This window comes from Mastigoproctus giganteus, chromosome 13 (genome assembly GCF_048544385.1).
Source record: "Mastigoproctus giganteus isolate SK-2022 chromosome 13, ASM4854438v1, whole genome shotgun sequence".
In the NCBI taxonomy this organism is placed as follows: Eukaryota; Metazoa; Arthropoda; class Arachnida; order Uropygi; family Thelyphonidae; genus Mastigoproctus; species Mastigoproctus giganteus.
The window spans coordinates 90,038,955-90,061,597 of record NC_143587.1 but is presented as its reverse complement, the minus strand read 5'-3'; the positions used below and the strand labels follow the sequence as shown (position 1 = coordinate 90,061,597).

At 36.9% G+C, this 22,643-nt stretch overlaps 1 protein-coding gene across 9 annotated transcripts in view; it reads left to right on the top strand.

The window, feature by feature from the left end:
• The window catches only part of PMCA (plasma membrane calcium-transporting ATPase 3), a 1,183,542-nt gene that overhangs the window by 476,306 nt on the left and 684,593 nt on the right, over window positions 1–22,643 (top strand). For all 9 annotated transcript variants that reach the window (XM_090387939.1, XM_090387938.1, XM_090387937.1 and 6 more), the window contains one exon: window positions 15,735–15,937. In XM_090387939.1, coding sequence (XP_090244065.1) covers window positions 15,735–15,937 — 203 coding nt within the window. The remainder of the gene's footprint in view (window positions 1–15,734; window positions 15,938–22,643) is intronic.

Sequence of the window (22,643 nt, the reverse complement as noted above, 5' to 3'; positions counted from 1 at the left end):
CATTTATAGTTCGGACACAGCATGGGTTTGTTAAGGGGAAGTCTTGTCTGACTAATTTTATTCGATACTATGATGTAGTCACAAAAGAACTGGATGCAAAGAATAACTTTGATATCATATATTTGGATCTTTGAAAGGCCTTTGATACTGTTGCACATGGAAGACTGTTGCACAAATTGGAGCAGTGTGGCATTGGAGGCAAATTGCTGCTATGGATAAAGGTATGGTTGAGTGGGAGAAGACAGAGTGGTAAACTGCTGATAATTCTAAAGCATTATCAGCAGTGACTCTTCATTCATTAGGAATCTCCAGATAAAAAAAATAATAGGTTTCTGTGTTCAGCAGTGTATTGATGTGGGATCTACTTAAAGATATAACTACTATTAAAGGTAAAGGATTTTGCTTCCATAAAGGTGACTACAATAGTCACCTTTATGGAAGCAATTTTTGGAAGACAGTTTTTAAACTCCATAGGTTAATGACAGTATTAGCATTAGCAAAGGCACATGATGCAAGAAAGCAAGCTTATATAGCATCAGACAAAAAAAAAAAAAAAAAACCCTTATTCACCCATCCAAAAGGTAGGCAGAACCATCTAAACAGGAGTACAATTATACTGCAGTCACACCACGGATTTGTTAAGGGGAGATCTTGTCTGACCAATCTAATCACATTATGATGCAGTGACAGAGAAACTGGATACAAAAATAATTTTTATATCATATACTTGGATTCCAGCAAAGCTTTTGATGCTGTTACATATTAGCATTAGTAGAGGCATACAATGCAAGAAAGCAAGCTTATGTAGCATCAGCCAGAAAAAAAAAAAGAAAGCTCCCAATTCATTAGGAATCTCCAGATAAAAAAAATAATAGGTTTCTGTGTTCAGCAGTGTATTGATGTGGGATCTACTTAAAGATATAACTACTATTAAAGGTAAAGGATTTTGCTTCCATAAAGGTGACTACAATAGTCACCTTTATGGAAGCAATTTTTGGAAGACAGTTTTTAAACTCCACAGGTTAATGACAGTATTAGCATTAGCAAAGGCACATGATGCAAGAAAGCAAGCTTATATAGCATCAGACAAAAAAAAAAAAAAAAAAAAACCCTTATTCACCCATCCAAAAGGTAGGCAGAACCATCTAAACAGGAGTACAATTATACTGCAGTCACACCACGGATTTGTTAAGGGGAGATCTTGTCTGACCAATCTAATCACATTATGATGCAGTGACAGAGAAACTGGATACAAAAATAATTTTTATATCATATACTTGAATTCCAGCAAAGCTTTTGATGCTGTTACATATTAGCATTAGTAGAGGCATACAATGCAAGAAAGCAAGCTTATGTAGCATCAGCCAGAAAAAAAAAAAGAAAGCTCCCAATTCACCCCTCCGTTCTTTCCAAATACCTGTCCAGCTCAGCCTTAAATTTATTAAGGCTATCAACTTCCACAACAAAAGATGGAAGTCTGTTCCACCAATCAACTACCCGCTAGCTAAAGGCAAACTTCTGCACATCTATCCTACTGTCTTTCCTCAATTTGAATTTATGCCCTCTCAGGTGATTATTCTGAGCAAATGGAAAAATCCCATCAGCATTGAGCATGCTCCAACCATTCAAGGCTTTATACACCTCAATCAGATTGCCTCACAGGTGCCTAGTCTCCAGACACTGTAATCTGCAAAACTTAAGCCTTTATTCGTAAGAGCAACCCTTTATTCCATTCACTAATCTTGTTGCCCTTCTCTGCACTCGCTCCAGCAGCTCTACATCCTTCCAAAAATGAGACCCCCAGACCTGTATACAGTACTCAAGGTGTGGCCTGACCATTGCCTTATACAAGGGGATAATCACCTCCTTATCTCTGCTAGAAAAAAATCCTGTATATATCATTGACAAAACACCATGAGCTACTCTTGCAGACTGTCTGCACTTCTCAGAAAACTTCATGTCTGCCTGCACAACCACCCCCAGGTCCTTTTCATTCTCTATCACTGTCAGTGTAGTACCACACAGTGGATACATTACTCTGGGGTTACTGCTTTCCATATGCAGTACTTTACATTTGTCAATGTTAATCTTCATTTGCCATTTCTCAGCCCATCTGCTCAACTTTTCTAGATCCTGTTGCAGCAGTGTACTATCATTAGTGTCATTAACAACCCTGCCATCCTTCGTATTGTCTGCAAACTTGGACATTAAGCCTGATATACCATCATCAATATTATTTATAAATACAGAAAACAATGGACCCAACACTGAACCCTGAGGAACTCCACTAATAACATTAGTCCACGAAGAACAGTGTCCATTCATTATCAAACCCTGCTCAATGGAATGAATTCTCTGTGAGTCCGCTGCCTCAGGTTAAAGCGGCAACAAGCCTAAAAGATCACAGCCAATCTCAACTTCTTCCACCCTCCTCCTCAAACTTCTTGAAATGGTACTCCTTCCAGCATTAAACGAACAGCTGATGCCACAGGAACCAAAACAGTTCCATTTTGCAGTTGCAAATAGATCCACCATAACAAACCTTATGGCCGCACAGACATTAATTCTTCTAGCCTTTGAAACTAAATCCTAGTTAGCTATTGTGTACGCCGATATTGAAGCTGCTTTTGACAGCCTAGACGTCACAGCCCTTCTCAGTCTTCTGCAGTTCTTCTTCAGGATTAATGGAGACCTAGCTTTCTTCACTGCCTTATTGAGGAATAGAAGTGTTCACCTCACAATGAAGAAGACCCACTTTACAAGAAAAATCAGTGCAGGAGTCCCACAAGGTGACGTCCTGTCTGGCCTTCTTTTCTCAGCCATTCTAATTCCTTTCATGCATCACCGTGATTGATGCTCTAATATATGCCGACAATATAAAGTTTCTTACCTTAATCCCACCGTCTTGTTGCCCTTCTCTGCACTCGCTCCAGCAGCTCTACATCCCAATGGCAATTATGTCTTCAATCACAGAGAACTTGACCGCTCTTTCAACTTACTTGAAGATGTTTGGGTTAAACCTTAACCCTTCAAAATCCTCAATAATGATTTACTCATTGAAACAGCAACCAACAGTAATTCAACCATCAGTTTTAAGTACTCTCATTCCAGTGGTTACCTGCCATAAGGACCTCGGTGTCTATTTTGATCCGAAGCTGAAATTTAATGTTCACAAGAATACCTCTGGAAGCGATTTAACACTGCATGCTGGAGAGCGAAGCAACACTTACTTCATTCCAACGATTCCGTAATCACTACCACATATCTTCAAGCCACTGTTTATCCTGTTATTTTATACGCTGCTGAAATTTGGGCATCTGCGTCGCCCTCACTTCAAAAACCTGTGTTCTCATGTGAATACTGGACCCTGAAATGGGCCACAAATAAGCTTCGCCGACCCCCTCAATTGAGAACAACTGACATGGCTAAGCAGCTAAATGTACCCAGGCTCCCGAGGTTAATTGGCCCCAGGTGCCAAGCGTTCCGTGGCCAAGCGATTCTAGTGCGTCTGTAAAAGCGTTTTTTCCTAAAGAGATTTTCAGCGAATAGATTCTATTTTTGTTTCAACAACCGTTTTTCTTGATTTCTCGATCAAAGTAGATCTTTCGCACTACAAGAAGTAGGCAAAGGCCCAGGAAGGAAAACCACCTTTCTGTTTCTTTTTATATTAATACTAACTTCCTAACCCAGCCGCTTGGTCACCTTGTGGCACTGCTCCTGCCTCCCCGTGGCGGGGCCGGAAACCTGGGTGGTAAAGCAAACCCCCAGGGCCAAAAGGAGCAAAACATGGACTTTGAAAACTTTCCCCCGATTCAGACAGCAAATCCAAATTCAAAGGATTTGCACCAACGTAATGATGACAAAACCAACCGAAAGAGACTGAAGACGGATGATTCCCTAATAGAACATCCGAGTTTCCTGATCCTGCATTCCTTAGCGAACCAGGCCCTAGGCAATCTATCGCCATTCCTCATACAAAAGTGTCTGGAAAATGTAGCAGGTTCCCCCAAAATGGTGCGCCGTCTCAAATCTGGCGACCTGTTGGTTGAGACTACAAGCTCTAAACATTCAGAGTACCTTCTCAAGCTCACAACATTCAATGGAATCCCTGTTAAGGTGTCACCACACGCAACACTCAATACCTCCAGGGGTGTTATCTCAGAATGGGACCTAATGAATGTTTCAGAAGAGGAAATTGTCAACGAATTGCAGGATCAGAAGGTCATACAAGCGAAGAGAATCATGATTAAGAAAGATGGCGAACTTATTCCAACTCGCAGTATCATACTGACATTTAGCTCACCCAACCTACCATCATCAGTAAAAGCCGGGTATTTGAACTGCCGCATTCGCCCGTATATCCCAAACCCGCTAAGGTGTTATAAATGTCAAAAATTTGGACATTCCCAAACTGTCTGTAGAGGCGATGCCGTATGCCCTAACTGTGGATCGAAGGAACATGCCCAAGCTGATTGTAAATCGCAGTCCTCACTTTGCCCTAATTGTAAAGGCAATCACCCAGCTTTCTCAAAAACATGCGATCAGTGGAAATACGAGAAGAAAATTCAAAAATACAAGATAGAAAAGAAAGTCTCATTTTCCGAAGCCAGAAAACAATTACAGCAACTAATACCGATGCCAAAACGTACATATGCCGACGCTGCTCAAAAATTTCACTCAATATCAGTTCAAACAGATACATCAATCCCGCCAAGCATCTCTATTTCTGAATGGGCTCGAACTTTACTCTCTACTGTACCTCAGTCCTCAAAGCAACAGACTTCTAATAGATCTAATAACACACCAGTCACGATACCTCCTGTTACTCTTACAACTCCTGTAAGATCTAGTCAAACAGAAAACTCTGATCCCGGTAACAAGCAGCATGCTGAATCTTTCTTCATGGACACGAATGAGACTTGCTCTCATGAAGAAACGGAAACCATTCTGGAAATTCATCCAGAAGATGTAATAGACGCCAGACCAATATTTTCAAAGAGAGACAAAATAAAAATTGACCGACAGAAACAGACTTCCAAAAAGCAGACAGACACAGCTTCCTCATTTAAATCCAAACAATGAAAAACATCATCCAATGGAACTGTAGAGGCTTTCGCAGCAATATCGACGACATCCACGAGATAATTAAGCGTTATAAACCAATTGGAATCTGTTTACAAGAGACATATTTAACACCTCAGGTGTCTACTTCGATAAAAAATTACACTCTCTTTCGGCAAGACAGACCTGCTACTAATAATGCTCACGGAGGGGTAGCGATACTTATAGATGGAAGAGTACCCTGCAAACGCATTCAGTTACAAACCAATGTTGAAATTGTTGCCACACGAATAGCCATTGGCGTTACCCTAACACTTGCTTCAATCTACCTGCCACCCAGTCGCCCTTGTACCATACATGAACTTGAAGATCTCATTCAGCAGTTGCCAACCCCTTTCTGCTTATTGGGTGACTTCAATGGACACCATCCATTGTGGGGTTCTTCCAATACAGACGGACGGGGAAAAATCATCGAAATGCTTATTGAAAGACGGAATCTAACCATATTAAATACTGGTTCGCCAACTTACCTCCACCTCCCAACAGGAACAGTCTCTTCAATAGATCTCTCTATCTGCTCTCCAATCCTTTTCCCTAGTATCCAGTGGACAGCTCTGGATGATCCACTCAATAGTGACCACTACCCTATAATATGTAAAATTGAAACTTCACACTGCATACCTTCAGAAACTCACACAAAATGGAAATTTTCCAAGGCAGACTGGGCAAAGTATACCACTAACGTATCCTTCGACAATCAGATCATCAAATCTCATCCGATTGACACAGTTGCCGACCATATTACAAAACAGATTCTAGCAGCTGCATCCACCGCCATTCCACAATCAAAGTCAAGCATTCGTAGAAACAGAAATTATTGGTGGAACGAGGATTGTAAGAATATAAAAAAAGAAAAAAACCGTGCATGGAATTTATTCCGCAAACATCCTACCACCACTAATCTTATAAATTACAAGAAAATTAGAGCTAAAGCCCGTCATATTAGAAAGAAAGCAAAAAGAGACTCTTGGGTTCAATTCGCAACTACAATTAATAAAAATACTGATGTAAGAATTATTTGGAGGAAAATAAGACAATTAAATGGTAAATTTCCCCCTTTGTCGTCCCCACTTTTCACCGTGAATGGACAGGAGCTATCTACTCCTGCAGAGATTGCAAATGCTCTAGGGACGGTATTTTCACAGTTGTCTGACTCTACGGCATATGATCCATCATTTCAAAAGATTAAAGCTGTAGCAGAAAAATCCCATCCGAATTTTAGAACTACATCCTCTTTCCAATACAATACACCACTTACTTTGGTAGAACTTCAAGAAGCTTTATCCACCGCTAAAAACAGTGCTGCTGGCCCGGATGGAATATACTACATAATGTTACAACATCTAGACAATAAATCATTATCTTCGCTACTGACCTTCTACAATCGCATATTTATGGAGCATTCCTTCCCCAGCCTCTGGCGTCATGCTTTTGTACTGGCGAAACCCAAACCAGGGAAAGATCATTCTATTCCGAACAATTACAGACCCATTTCGCTCACAAGCTGCCTAAGTAAAACCATAGAAAAAATGATACACCGTCGACTAACGTGGTATCTTGATTCCCAAAATATTATCTCTGACAATCAATTTGGTTTCCGAAAACACCGATCATCTCTAGATCTCATGATCAAAGCGGAAACAGACATCAGGAATGCGTTTATCCAAAACAAACATCTAGTAATGGTATGTCTCGACATAGAGAAGGCTTTTGACACCACTTAGCGGTTTGGTATCCTGAAAGATCTTCATTCCCTGGACCTGAGAGGACACTTACCGTACTTCATACAGAATTTCCTACAACACAGGACCTTTCAAGTTCGCTATCGGCAAGTACTTTCGCAAACATTCATACAAGAAGAAGGAGTCCCGCAGGGCTCTGTACTCAGTGCAACCTTATTTGCAATTAGAATAAATCAGATGACAAAAAATATTCCAAAAGCTGTAAACTCTTACCTCTATGCTGATGATTTGACTGTGTCTTGCAGCTCGCAAAACATGAGCTTTATCGAAAGGCAGCTGCAAACATCTATAAATAACATTGAGTTATGGATGATACACAATGGTTACCGATTATCCTATCAGAAATCTAGAGTCATTCACTTTTGTAATAAACGAAAGATGCATCCAGATCCAGAGATACAACTAACAAATCATCCCATCACAGTGGTGAATAGCATTCGTCTCCTTGGTTTAATTTTTGATAATAAACTGAACTTCTTAGAATATATCACACATCTAAGGACTTGCCAGAAAAAAATGAATTTATTAAGAATTATCTCTTCTACATCATGGGGTGCAGATCGGTACACCTTACTTCACTTGTACAGAGCCCTGATCAGATCTCGCCTTGATTATGGCGCCCCGGTGTATGATTCTGCTAGGGAAAGCGTGCTAGCACGTCTTGCCCCCATTCAACATTCTGCCCTCAGAATTGCTGTAGGCGCTTATAGAACATCGCCAGTGCAAAGTCTTTATGTCGAAGCCCATGAACCTCCGCTCAGCCTCAGGAGAAAGATGTTACTTCTGAACTATGCAGCCAAAATTCAAAGTCTGCCTTCTCACCCCAATTGGCCAATACTTAACAACCCACAGTTCTCAATGTACTACAGAAATAAACCTAGAGCAGTTCGACCTGCTGGCATCAGATTACAGGAACTATCACAAAATTGGAATATGCATCTGGACAAAATCCTTCATGATCTGAACAGTTCAGATCCTCCATGGTCCTATATTAAAGCATCCTGTGACAGCTATTTCTTAAACTGGGGAAAACATTCGCTTGCAAATACCAATATACAGCAACTGCATGCCGCTCACACACAAAATTACCAAAATTTTACGCAAGTATACACTGATGGATCAAAGTCTGGTAGTAAAGTCGGTGCTGCAGCTGTCTTTCCCTTTAACACTATCTCTGTTTCACTTCCCATCGAATGCGGCAGTTATACAGCTGAATTATATGCTATCAAGCTTGCCTTAGAAAACATTCTCCACCTGTCCATCCAAAAAAGTGTAATATATAGTGACTCACAGAGTTCAATCTTGGCCTTGCAAAATTCCTCCTCAACAACACATCCCTTAATAAAATCTATAAAATCTCAACTAATGCATATCCATGATCACCAACAAGTTGTCATCTTTTGCTGGATCCCAAGTCACACTGGGATATCAGGGAATGAAAAAGCAGACTATGCAGCCAAACATTCATCCAACATAGCATCACCAGGTTACTATGTTCCATATATGGACTACAGATCCCATATAAGAAATACATGCAAAGAACAATGGACACTTCTATGGCAATCTCAACTGAATAACAAGCTCCGTGAAATAAAACCTGAACCACAGTTATGGGTTTCCAGTTTTTCTGTAAACAGAAAAGAAGAAGTCATCCTGGCCAGAGCCCGGATCGGGCACAGTCAGCTCACCCATATTTTTCTTCTTACAGGGAATGATCCTTTTTTTTTTTTTTTTTTTTTTTTTTTTGGTAGTTGTTGGCGCATCGGCTTCTGTGGCCATAATGCACCTCCCAAGGTTTTTGCAGTACTTTGATCCAAGCCCGAGGCGGGAATCGAACCCGCGACCTTTGGGTTGCCAGGCAGGCACTTTACCCACCCGGCTAGCCCGGTCGGCGGGGAATGATCCTCCGCAGTGTATGCACTGCAACTCCGTTCTCACAATAAAGCACATACTCGTTGAATGTACCTTATACACTGATGCCCGAAAAGCTTCATACAGTAATCTCCAACAACCTTTGACACTCCAACAGTTCATAGGTAATGATGCAAATCTCCCGGAATTTTTCCGCTTCTTAAAACGCATAAATCTGTATAATTGTCTCTAACTGTTTTTTACAGACACCGTGAAATCCTCACCTCGTTTATAGGCGCAATATGGCCTAAGTAGCCTTGCGCCAGAAATAACCATACCAATACCAATACCGAGGTTAATTGGCAGCAGGCATTTAATGACTACATTAAAAATGTACATAGGAGTGATAAACGCCCCAAACATTTGGGATTTCTTCAGTTGCACAATCCTCTGCCAGCCTTGAGGTCAGACCCCCCACACTAATCCTCAAATGCAACAGGTTGAAATTGTGTAGTTGGTTCCTACCTGCCCAGGCACTCCCCAAAATTTAGGCACTGCTCTGTCTTGGAGTCAACCTATAAAAAATGCCTACCGACTACAAATACCGTCACACACTCCTCGAGTGGATTGCATCTGTGGAACTGCGATAAAGTCCTCCAAACTGGGTTAGTTTGAGTTCAGTTCCTCTATATTTTCGTATTGTTATAATTTCATTTTTGCATGTTTAATTTTGTGTAACTCATAATTTCCCATGTAACTTTAATTTTTATCAATTTAATCACGTATATAATGTAAAACTCCTGGCCATGTCGCTGTGATGAGAATTATTGTTCCTAGTACATGTACCATACTTTACAGCAATAAAGAAGTTTATTAACCTTGATGTGTCTAAATCAGTATTATTAATAAATACAGTTGAAGCTCCCTATAGTGATCCTTTTTTTTAACATCTACAACACTTTATAATAAAAATGAAGATTTTACAAGCTGTAGATAATTGCATGCATCCTAAGACAGACCAATATCGCTAAACAGTTCACTATTCCTAAGTGTACACTGTTCGCCATTCTGAAGGATAGAAAAAAAAAGATGTTGAAAGCTTAGAGAAATCTGCTACACTTGGTTATGTCAGACATTCCAAGAGTATCTTTTCAAGATACTCTTGTAGTGTTTAATGATGATGCTGCAAAAAAACATTCCTTTGGATGGAAATCTTTTAAAACTAAGGCTGAATCATTTGTGCATTGGATGGATGCTGAAAATTTCAACTCTTCTATTGGATGCTTCCAGAAGTTTAAGACTCTTCATAGGCTGTCTTTCAAAAAGTGTGGGATAAAATGCAAGATTTCACTGAAGCTATGAAGGAATGTAAGGAGAATCATTTTAAAAAAAATGTTTCGTTGACATACAACCAGAATGATATCAATGCTGATGAAACTGGAATTTTTTTTTTTTTTTTTTAATTTACTGCTGTATAAAATGCTTAAAAGTGAGAAATGTAGCAATGAAAAAAAGGCAAAACAGTGGATTATTGTTCTAAAAGCAAACATGTCTGTGAGAGAAGCTTCCTCTCTTAATCATTGCAGAAGCCTTAATGCTTGAAGTTTGAAGACAATTCCAACTATATATTGGGCAGACCAATATATAGTTGGATGTCATCAAAAATATATGAACAATAGAGCAGAGACTTAAATTGCAAGATGAGCACAGAGAAAATTTTGCTGTTTGTGGTTGCCAGGTGAATGGCCTATGTACAGTCACTGTTGGTTATCTGCCACCTAATATGACATCAGTTCTGCAGTTACTTGATCAAGATGTAATCTAGTGTTTTAAGAAATACTGTTATTGAAACAAAATTATGCTGTGTCAAAAGAAAAACAATTCAAAATCAACATGCTGCAGTCAATGTATGTTTCAGATATGCTGAATTTTGTCACATTGGATGATGCAACAAATGAAGTTTTGCATGCTTCTTCTTCAATTAAGCATAAAGAACAGTCCAATAATGGTGAAGAAATTTTTGAAGATGTGCATCATTTCTTAAACTTAGAGGAAATATGTTTTGAAGATTCCAATGAAGCACATTTAGATGTTGTGTGTTTCAGGATAGAAAAACTCGTTGCAGTCATAATGGAACTCTGAATTCCATAAACCAACCACATCTAAAATCTAACCACAGTAGATTGGTTACTCTTCTTCTGGTGAAGAAGAAGAGTAACCAACCACAGTAGGTTACTAGAAGAGTAAAATAAACCACAGTAGGTTACTCTTCTTCTGGTGAAGAAGAGTAACCTACTGTGGTTGAGCAAGTTTTATTCAGGACTAAAATCTAATCAAAGATTGGAACTTGTATGTTATTTTTTTTTTCAAGTGTACCCTGACTGTGAAAGTGATTTAACTGCTGTTGTGCTTCTCCTTAATTCTTTTTTAAAACATGCTCTGCCACTGAAACGGTGATTTTTACAGAGCTATCACAGCCTAATCACAGACTTTGATATATATGTATGTACATATATATATATATATGTGTGTGTGTGTGTGTGTGTGTGTGTGTGTGTATATATATATATATATATATATATATATTCATTGATGCAGTACATATGTACTGCTGCATATGTTTATCATTGTACATATGTAATTTACAGATTAATCTTAGTACATCATACAATCAGTGCACTATGTAGTCTTCAATTTCTTGTTTAATACTGTATTACACATTCTGAATGAGATTATACCATATTGTATTAGAAGAATTACATCAAATGTTTAAACTTTTCTTTGTTTTTTTAATGATTTTGTGATGTGAACTATCAATATATAACATCTTTTTCATAATATGGGAATGAGAAAAACAGTCATTATATTATGATGACTGTTTTTCTCATTCTCCTGGAGCTATAAATAGCTTTGACTGTATTAAAAACAGTAAAGGGCTCAACATTGAACCCTGAGAGATCCAACTCATTGCTAGTCCATGAAGAGCAGTGGCCATTTTTAACCACTGTTTGTTTCCAATCACTTAACCATCCATTTATCCCTAGTACTAATTTATCCCCAGTTCCACATTTCTTCAGTTTATACAATAATGATTCATGTTGTACAGTATCAAAGACATTATTGAAATATAAGTGTATGATGTCAGAAATATTATTTGCACCCACTTATAATAATTTCATAGTTGCTAATCAGATTGATTAGATATGATCTCCTTTTAACATATTCATGTTGTGAGCTTTTGATTGGAAAAAATGGAAGTATTTGTAAGACTATTATGTAGAAATGGACACTCTTGTATCACATCCTAATACAGCATGTGGTATAAAGGAAGTATTCTACATGAAATACAACAATTTAGCTTAAAACAGGAACTGAAGAGATGTGATTCAATTTGAAATTGAATTCTGCAAATGCCAAAACATGTTAATTTCTACAACATAGTATTGAAAATAGATGTTTTTTTTTTTTGTGATTCACTTACACGAAGACATTTCTATTAATATTAAAATCTCTGCAAGTTTAAATCAATCATTTAAATGCAAGTTTTTCACATTATTTGTGAAAACAAATGTGACAATCCATAATATATGATGATGATTGTAAAAGAACCATATTGTAGAAAGTTGATAGATTTGTTCATTTTTTATATTGGGTTTATTTCATAAAGTGAAGACCAGATAAGATGCAGCTATCTTTTTTATCCAGTTCCATTTTATGCAGATTTGTTATATATTGTTATGTACCATTTTATATAATTTCACTTTTATTATCCAACCGGTCACATTGGATAGTTCACTGCTACAACATTAATAAGTTTGTAATATGGTGTATCCCCCTCTTTAGAAGTTCATAACATAATCCTATAATAAATATCTCTCATGGAAAATTTTTTTTCTGCTAAATACAAACCATGAAATCTGCGTATAATCCAGTTTGAATCAATCCGGCTTAGCAAACCAGTACTCGTGTCAACAATAAGATCAATTTCAGTCAATGCCTTGCAAATAAACACCGTCTCGTGTTGCCTTTCCTTAACTGGCATGATAAATTATTCACTGGTGCTTTTTAAGGTATTTATTAGCATTAGCCATATAGTACAAGGAAGCCAAATGCTTTGGCAGCATCGGAAAAAATAAAAAAATAGACAATACAAAATAATAATAAAAAATAAATAAATAAAATATTTACCTCACGTAATGTGGTTGTTGTTATTATTTGGAGCTTTAGTAACTAAGGCCATATTGCTCTGGGGATATGCGGTGGTCATTCCCTGACCTTTCCGCATCCTCCGTATTTTAGGGGCACGGGCTCGAACCCTGGTCTGATCAAGAAGCGTGTGCTACGCACTGCTGCTCCTGCCCACCTGGCTACAGAGGTGCCACGTAATGTGGTAATTACCTGCATACTTGTAGTTACCTCACCTAGGTAACTATCCAGTTGACTTTGAATTTATCAAGGCTGTCAGCCTCAACTATCCATGGAAGTAACTTATTCCAGTAATTAAAAACTTGGTGATTGATATAAAACTTCCTACAGTCCAAATCCAGTCTAAAATTCTTTCCTTTACTCTTGTGAGCTGATTTAGCTAACTAGTTTAGTTAAACATGTTTTTTTTCTTAATGAAACCGTGTGTATGTACTTCAGAATTTCATTTCTATATATTTTTCCTGTAATGCAGTCTTTATCATTGCCTCCATGATTTTCCTTATCCATAACATTAGATTAACCAGTCTCTAGTTACCCACTTTGCTCTTAGAACAGCCTTTCTGAATTGGTGATACATTGCACTTCTTAAATAATAGAGAAATCTCTCTAAAGTACAATGATACACTTGTAATTAACCTTAATAGTTCAGTGCACTCTCCCTTGCCATCTCCTTCAAAATTACTGGATACCTGCCATGAATTCCAGGAGTCTTACTTGCCTTTAGGATCAAAAGTTTAATAAGCACTCAGCTGTGATTTCAGTATTGCTAATTTCATACTGCTCAGCCTCATTCATACAGCCTCTGTTCACTCTGAAGGTTTTTTTGTCTATGACCACCAATGCAAAGTACCTGGTCAGTTTATTTGCAGCATCAGGAAGTTTATCTAAAACTTCTCCAGTCTATTGTGCAAGGGTCAGATCTGAATCATTGTTCTTCTTTGCATTCACATATATTAAAAACTCCTTTTCTCCGTTCTTTGTGATCTTAGTCAGTGATTTATAATGCTCAATCTTTGCCAACCTAACCTTTTCTATGGTACTGTTTTGCGATTTTGTGTGGTGTCTGTGTGTGGAACCCTCATTACTTTAACCAGTCACTCCATTATTTTTCCTGAAACAGAAGTCAAGCTAACAGTTTTGTAATTAATCATTTCATCTTTTGATCCCCTTTGTGAATTATGAAAATATTTGCACATCTCCAGTCCTGGAGACATCCCCTGAATCCAAGGATGTTCTCATAATTATGGCTGAAGGTTTGCTTATCATTAGTCCTATAATACATTCCTCTCATTTTTGTTTTACCAGTGCTTATGTCACACCAAGCTCAACATTGCACTGGCCACCAGTGTCAACTGTGTGCAGTGCCTTAGATTTAATATGTTTCTTAACGAAGAGCATACCCTTCCATGTCTGTCCTGTTTGTTCTTTCTTTACACATTGTACTCCCAATATTCAAATTCCACATCCCTTATATCTTAGCAACATCACTCCGATATCCCACAATGTCTGCATTTGATGATGACCAATACTCAAATTCATCAATTTATTTATTATGCTCCTAGCATTAGGTGAGTATATATGCACCTGTTTTTACTCCTAATAATCCTAAAACAGACCATGTATTTTCTGGTTCCATGAGAACCCACAGCAGGCATTGAAATCACTGACATATTGCTTTCCAATCTGTGGCAGGTTTAATGCTTTTAACTAGTTTATTTTAATTTGCACTTTTTTTTTTTAAATTAAATTGTTTACATTGGTCTGTATTTGTAAGAAATTATGTGTTTATCCTGTGCCTGGCTTTCAAGAGACCTTTACAGTGTCTCAGTAGTTGTAATTTTAAATTTTCTACATTTTTGCTTTTTAAATCTGCAACAAATAGTTCTCCCTTTGTCAATAGTTTGTATTGCTCTTTCTAAGATATTAAAAACTCTTCATTTCTTATTATTTTTTAGTTTTTGCCTTTATTTGGATCATATGACAGACAAATTTCATTACTCAACTTTCTGTCTTAAATTTTTCCCATGTAACTTACTGAATATTGTTTTCCAAGCAGTTAAAACTTTCTTCCAACCTAGTTTTAAAAACTATTGCTGCGCTTTCTTTGCATTGTGTCATGCTTTCAGAATAAATTAATTTACAGTTATTATTTTAGATGCTGCTCTCCTATATTCATCATCTTAGTTTCTTTGATATGTGCTATTCTTATTGATCCAGATCTGCTAATTTCACTTCCATTACTCCCTATATGCTTCTAACGTTGATGGTATCTGGTGCTTATATTGATGATTTTATTTTCTGTCCTTTGGAAGTGGTGGAGGATACAGTATTTTGAAGCTCAGATTTAAATTATACACATTTAGATTTATTAGAATCACCTATTTCTCTTTAACAATGAGAATTTTCTTTGTTATTTTGTTTTTCAGTGTAATTGGTAGAGTAAAATGGTTAATTGTTCAAGTTAAACTTACAGCTTTGTCAAAACCCTTATAAATAGATTTGCTCAGCAGATTTGCGAGAGAGTAGAGTAATTTCTCTAAATGGTGATTGTCTGTCCAATTTGCAATTTTTTTTTTTTTTTTGTGATATGGCCCGAAAGTCAGTTGATGACCCTCAACACCTGGCTGTCAGTTGTGGCTACTGTATTCATTATTTTACTTTGTTACTGTCAAAATTCTAGTAATCCTTTTTATTTGATTTTTTTTTTTTTTAAACTTTAATGTTAAGTGAATGATCTCAATGTAATACGCTATTTTTAATTATATTCCATGTTTTTTATTGTAGTATCTACATACTTTGTTTTTTCTTTTGAAGGTTCTACAATAGCTATTCTAACAGTGATTATCCTGATAATCCGTTTTGTAATTAAGATGTTTGTTATTAAAAACAAACAATGGACAGCATATTACACACAATACTTTGTAAAGTTCCTCATTATTGGTGTGACGGTATTGGTTGTTGCTGTACCAGAAGGATTACCATTGGCTGTTACATTAGCTCTTGCATATTCAGTAAAGGTAAGAAATGTTATTTATTTTCAGCCTGTTTTGCATTAAAGAATTATGTACAGGAAATTGTTGTAATTTAGTATTTTGTAAATAGTATTTCAGATTTACTAAATAGTATTTAGTAAATCTGAAAAATAAGTCAGCCTCCTTTGGATTGGAGTACCATTAATTACAGATTGTCTTGTCCTCTTTGTAGTGTATTCAATTTATCTAATACTTTGGCCATCCAGTGCACATTTATGCTTGATGATATTGCCTGTGAGCTGGATTGTTGATGTTGGATTTTAGGCACATCAGTGACTTAGACCATATTGTGCCATTCTGTATTATGCCTGCACATGTTTTTTTTTTAACGAAAATCCTAAGCACAAAAGGTATTAGAACTTATAGTATTTAGTACCATGCATGGGTTCAAGGTTGAGAAGATAAAAGAAGAAAGGCGCCTCCATAGCCAGGTGGGAAGGAGCAGCAGTGCGTAGCACATGCTTCTTGATTAGACCAGGGTTCGAGCCCGTCACCACCAAATATGGAGGATGCGGAAAGGTCAAGGAAATGACCACCGCATATCCCCAGAGCAATATGGCCTTAGTTGCTAATGCTCCTAAAAACCAAATAACAAACAAACAAACATGAAAGAAGATATTTGTTGATATTAGAGCTGAATTTCTGTGGATTATAATTTTCAGGAAATACATATGATGGGAGGTTGTTCCAGAAAATGGAAGTTGAAGGAATAAATGAGGAAGAAGAAATGTTGCTTCTGTGAGTTATGTTGTACAGTAAAAGGATGCTGATTGATTGTGACACGTGTACAGAGTGGTTTTGAATTGAGGGAGGAGAGGGGGGGGGGAAGAGAGAGAGAGAGAGGTCCAGGATTATAGAAGCCAATTCAGAAGAAACAGTGTCCATGTAAGTATCTATAGAAAAGACATGCAGTGGAAACAGAATATCTATGAGAAAGAGAGTGGAGAGACCTTGTTAGAGATTGGCCATTAATTAACATAACTGCCCTCTTTTTGAATAGTCTAAAATCCTGTGAAAGGTTTTGTGGCCACCCCAGATGTGGGAAATATATTGCATGGTATGATGGATTTAGGATTTGGGCAGAGTGATTAGCTGTTTGGAAGAAAAGTAACACTGAGAGTGAAAGAGAAAACCCTGTTTTTTTAGACAAAAAGGAAGCAATATTTGTGATGTGCTTATGACAAGAGATTAGAAGTCAGAGTAATCCATAACATATGTGATCTAGTCTGAAAATCTCAGTGTCATCGAAGAAAAGCATGCTTTTTGCAAGATATGAGATAGGACTAGGTTTTAGAAGAATGAAATAAACTAAGTTATATTTGCCCAACTACAGAATTACCTGGAGGTCAGTAGTTAAGGAATTGATAGTGAATATTAAAGAAAGAGCAAGTTTTCTAAAACTGGACGATGGAATGCAACTTGCTGTCATCAGCAAAACTGGGGATTTCCTTTAAATGAAAGAAAGTCAAATATACAAGAGGAAAAGAATGGGAGAAAGAACTGAACCTTGGAGGACACCAGCATTAGTGAAGTTAGAAGACAGAGAGCTATCTACCATCACCTACAGTGAGTGGTCAGAGAGAAAACTGGATAATCAGTTAAAAGAAACAGTTGGTGAACCATTTTATGGTTTGTTATAAGATGGTTCACCTTTATGCCAAAAATGATCAAAAGCCTTAGAAATGTCAACAGCAACTGCTCGAGTTTCACCAAACTTTCCCATTGAATTTGGCCACAGATGGGAAACATAAGCCAGTATGTTGCCAGTGGATCAACAAAAACAGTTTAAATCTTTTCTTTCTGGTGAAATTTTAGAAATGCCCTTGGGAGTCAGGTCTAGACAGAAGATAATGGAGAGAAACATCCAAGTTAAGCTAATTTTTACTAGTGTTATTTACCAGTATAGTATGCTTACCAGCATACTATACTGTAAACAATCCTATGTCTGTATTTTAATATAGAATCTGTATGTTAGGTTGTTTTATCATATAGCTTTTCTATATATTCCTTCCATCTTCTCCTTATGTGTTCTTTTTCATATAGAATTTTTCCGTTCTTGTCTTTTATCTTTCCACTAGTCTTATTCTTCTTGTTCATTACACCCTTGACTTTTTCATACATTAGATCACGTCTTCATCTTCTTGCCATTTCCTCTAGTTCTCTGCACTGTTCTTCCCCCATTTTTCTATTTCTTCATCTGTTGCCCTTCTCAGTTCATTATTTAAACTCCTACACAGCAGCCATACTGAGGATGAAGTATATTTAAATAGATGGAGGAAATAATGGAAGAAGAACTTGGGAATGACAGATGCATGATCATTGCGTTGGGAGACTGGAATGTCCTCGGTGTTTGAAGAGAAGGAGATGAGGTTGGGACTTGGAACAAGGAATGAGAGGGGCAAGGAGATGTTAAAATTTTGCAAAAGAAGAGAGATGTTTGCATCAAACACATGATTTAGACAGGAGGAAAAGAAGAAGGTACACTTGGAAAAAACCAGGGGATGTTGACAGGTACCAAATCGACTGCTATATTTTAGTCAACAAAGGTAGAATGTTGTAAAGAATTCGCATAGCTATCTCGGTGAAGATGCCGACTCTGACCACAATTTGGTAGCAATGAAAATGAAGATTACACTCAAGAGAATAAGGGGCTCAAGAAAAAGAAATAAATTGAATTTGAATGTACTGAAGACTGCATTAGCTGGAGATTTCAGAGAGGCAATTGGCAGGGAGATTTTGGAGGGGAAGGAAATAGAATAAGTGGAGAAGAGATGGGAAAAGTTTAAAAAGATTGTAGTAGGAGTAGCAGAAAGTAAATTAGGTACAGTAGGTCAGAAAAGGATAAGGAAACCATGGATCACAGAGAAATGATAGATAAAATGGAAGGACCAAACTTCAGAAGAGGCAAGGATTAAATATGGGAGTTTAAATAATGAACTTAAAAGAGCAACAGATGAAGCAAGAGAAAAATGGTGGGAAACACAGGGTAGAGAACTAGACAAAATGGCAAGAAGAGGAAGAAGCGATCTAATGTATGAAAAAGTCAAGAGCTGCTTAACAAATAAGAAGAATAAGACTAGTGGAAAGGCAAAAGACAAGAATGGAAAAATTCTATATGAAAAAGACCACATAAGGAGAAGATGGAAGGAATATATAGAAGAGCTATATGATAAAACAAATAAACCAAAAGTCCGGCATGTCACAGCAGTAGATGAATAAGAGATCTTAGGACCGAAATTATTAAGAGAAGAATTTCAAAGGGCAGTAGCCTCGTTAAAAATAGGGAAGTCAGCTAGACTGGATGATATGCCAGCAGAAATTATAAAAGGACTCGGAGAAGAGGCAAAGCATTTTTCAGGATTTGTGGGAAAAGCTATGAATGTGAAAGCTGGCCCAAAGACTTTTCTGAAATCTAATTATCCAATTAGAAAAGAAGAAGAATGCAACAAATTGTACCGACTATCTGACAAGATTCAAATTCAGGCCCATCAGATAAGTGACAAAATCACTATATTGTCATGGAGGACACTGTAGTTTTATCAATTCAAAATAAAATAAACTTTTGTTATCTACAAGTTGCCTTAAAGAATAGGCCAATCACTTTAATTTCTCATTCCTCAAAAATATTACTAAAAATTCTCTCAGAATGCATTAAAACAGAAACAAAGGAGTGTGAATTCATAGAAGATCATTTCAAGTTCAGAGAAGGATGTGGGACTAGAGAGGCAATAGGAATATTAAGAACACTAGCAGAAAGAAGCATGGAAATAGGAAAAGATCTGGCAATCTGTTTTGTTGATCTCGAAAAGGCTTTTGACAGAGTGAATTGAGTTAAGCTGATGGAAGTACTAGGAAAGGTTGGCCTAGATAAAAGAGATATAAAACTAATTTGGGAACTTTACATGGGGCAGACAGCTGTGGTTCGGATTGATGGAGTGGATTCTGAAGAAGTAGACTTTGGTAGGGTATTTAAGTCAAAGATGTTCCATGTTCCCCTTACTATTTAATATGAATGCAGAAGCATTGATGAAACAGTATAAAGAAGAGCAGAAAGAAGGTTTAAAAGTAAGAGGGGAGGGGAGAAGATAAAGACAATAAGATTTGCAGACGACCAGGTTTTGATTGCTAATAATGAGAAGGAATTACAGAGCTCCTTGAATATCTTGAACAGCAAAGTAAAGGAATACAATATGTAGATTAAAAGCAAGAAAAAACCAAGATAGTGTTAATTTCAAAGTGGCCAGGAATAAGAATCAATGTAACATTAGATGGAATAAGATTGGAACAGGTGGACAAATACAGATACTTGTGAAGCATAATGACAGAAAATGGGAAAAGCCTGCAGGAAATAAAAACAAGAATTGCAATGGGCAAAGAGGCATTTAGTAATAGAAAAGAACTATTGAGAAGAAATTTCAAGAAGGAATTAAGAAAGCAAATGGTAAGAATGTTAATATGGACTGTTGTACTTTATGGCTCAGAGACATGGACACTAGGAAGAGAGGAGATCAGATGGCTAGAAGCTTTTGAGATTTGAGTGTAGAGGGAATGAAAAGGATGAAATGGGTGAACAGAGTGAGTAAAGAGGAAGTTTGCAGAAAGTAGAAGAACATTAGAAAAAGAACTAAGAAGATGACAAAAGAACTTTATAGGATATGTTTTGAGAAGAGAAAGCATGCTGAGGAAAGTGATAGAGAGGAAGAGAACTGTTGGGAGAAGGAGAATTGGAATGATGGATTGGATGGGAAAAGGAAATTATGCAGAAATTAAAAGGAAAGCACAAGATAGAGAAAAATGGCATCAACGGAGCCTTAAACCTGCTTGTGGGCAGAGAACTTGAAGGTGTTAGCAGTAAAATTTAATTTCTAGTGCAGTGTGGAATTGAAGAAAACCTGCTTTTTCAGAAAAACCCGATATTTCCTTCTATGTTTTAAAAAGAACTCCTGCTTTTGGGGGGGGGGGAGAGAATGTTTTTTTTTCCAAAAAATCTTCTGTTTTTCCTCCTGCTTATAATTATTTCATCTTTAACTTTTAAAGGTCAAAAGTTGGAAGTTGTGGCTATGACAGCTTCAAAATGTTGTTTTAAAAAAGTGTGATTGTTTTGTTTTGAATGCCTTGCATATTTAATGATGGCAGGAAACTTGGCAGGCTCACAGTTGCTTTTTATTTGCTTGTAACATAAAAATTCCATTAGATTAACCTGACAGCAGTGGTAACAGCCTGGTATGAAATACTTCTAAGTGAAATGTACATCACCAGCATTGACTTGTAATTTGCAGCTGAATATTAGTGGCTGTAACTCTAATGTATAGAGTTTTACCTGAGTAGTTTTGGAAATGGCACATTAATTTGTTTTATATATTTTATTTATTTTTTCTTTGGGAATTATACATGTTATGGATCCAAGAGACCAGTATCACCTGTGGTGTTATTGTTTTTTTTTCTCTTTTTTTTTTCAGGCTTTATGTATAAACAAACATGTAGCCTGTCAAGCATGTTAGGAGCACGAGTGCAGTAGCACACACTCTTTGAGTGGATCATGGTTCAAGCCCATAACTACTCAATACGATTAACATTTGTATTGATTAATTTATTGTAAACTCCACTGTCTTGCTGGTCGTGCTGGAGTATAAACAAGAACATTTTTAATTATGGTTCTTTTGTTGGATGGTTGGCAGTATTTCTATATTTCTATTTCTAAAGTTAAATACTGTTCATTTTATATTTGAATTATTATGTAAAATATTTTCTTATCTAATATCATTTATTTATTTATATTACAAAACATTACAGGTGATGCCGACCAGGCTAGCCAGGTGGGTAAAGTGCCTGCCTGGCAACCCAAAAGTCGCGGGTTTGAATCCCACCTCGGGCTCAGATTAGAGTAAAATGCAAAAACTTTGGGAGGTGCATTATGGCCACAGAAGCCGATGTGCCAACAACTAACAAAAAAAAAACAAAAACAAATACAGGTAATACCTCAAAACCTGGTGGCATACTGCAGAATACTAATAATAAAGTAAATACTATAATACAAGAAAGATATAAAATATAGTAACAATAGAGATATACACATTTGTGTGTGTAACACGAAATCTTTACACATTTGTATTATCAATTAAAACTGAACTATTAGTAGAATTTTATTTAAAGTTGGGGGAAGTTTGCAAGTAATATCTGAAAAATTGCTAAAGAGCAGCAATATGTCACTGCATTATACATGCTTATGAATCCCAATTATGAATTCAATGGAATCAAAGTACATGCTAATGTACTTTGATTCCCATAAGCAAGCAAAATAGCAGAGAAACCATGCCTCTCAATCAAGCAGTAGGCTAAAGATGTGCTTTTCTTTGACGAAGCAGAGAAGGTTTAAGGCTTTTTTCCTACATTGGAAACAAGAAAAAAATATGATAATTCATTTATCCTAGCAGTTTCAAGAGGATGGTTCTGAAAATGACCTCTGAAAGCTAGTGGTCAATTAGTTAAAGAAATGTTGCATGGTCATCTTGACAGGAATAGAATTATACAGAAATCACTGAATGGATTTGTTAAGGGGAAATTTTGTCTGACTACCCTGATTAGTTACTATGACTCAGTAACAAAGGAATTGGATGCAATAATATTTTGACATCATACAGTTACATTTCAGTAAATGTTTTGATACTGTTCTGAATGAAAGATCACTGTT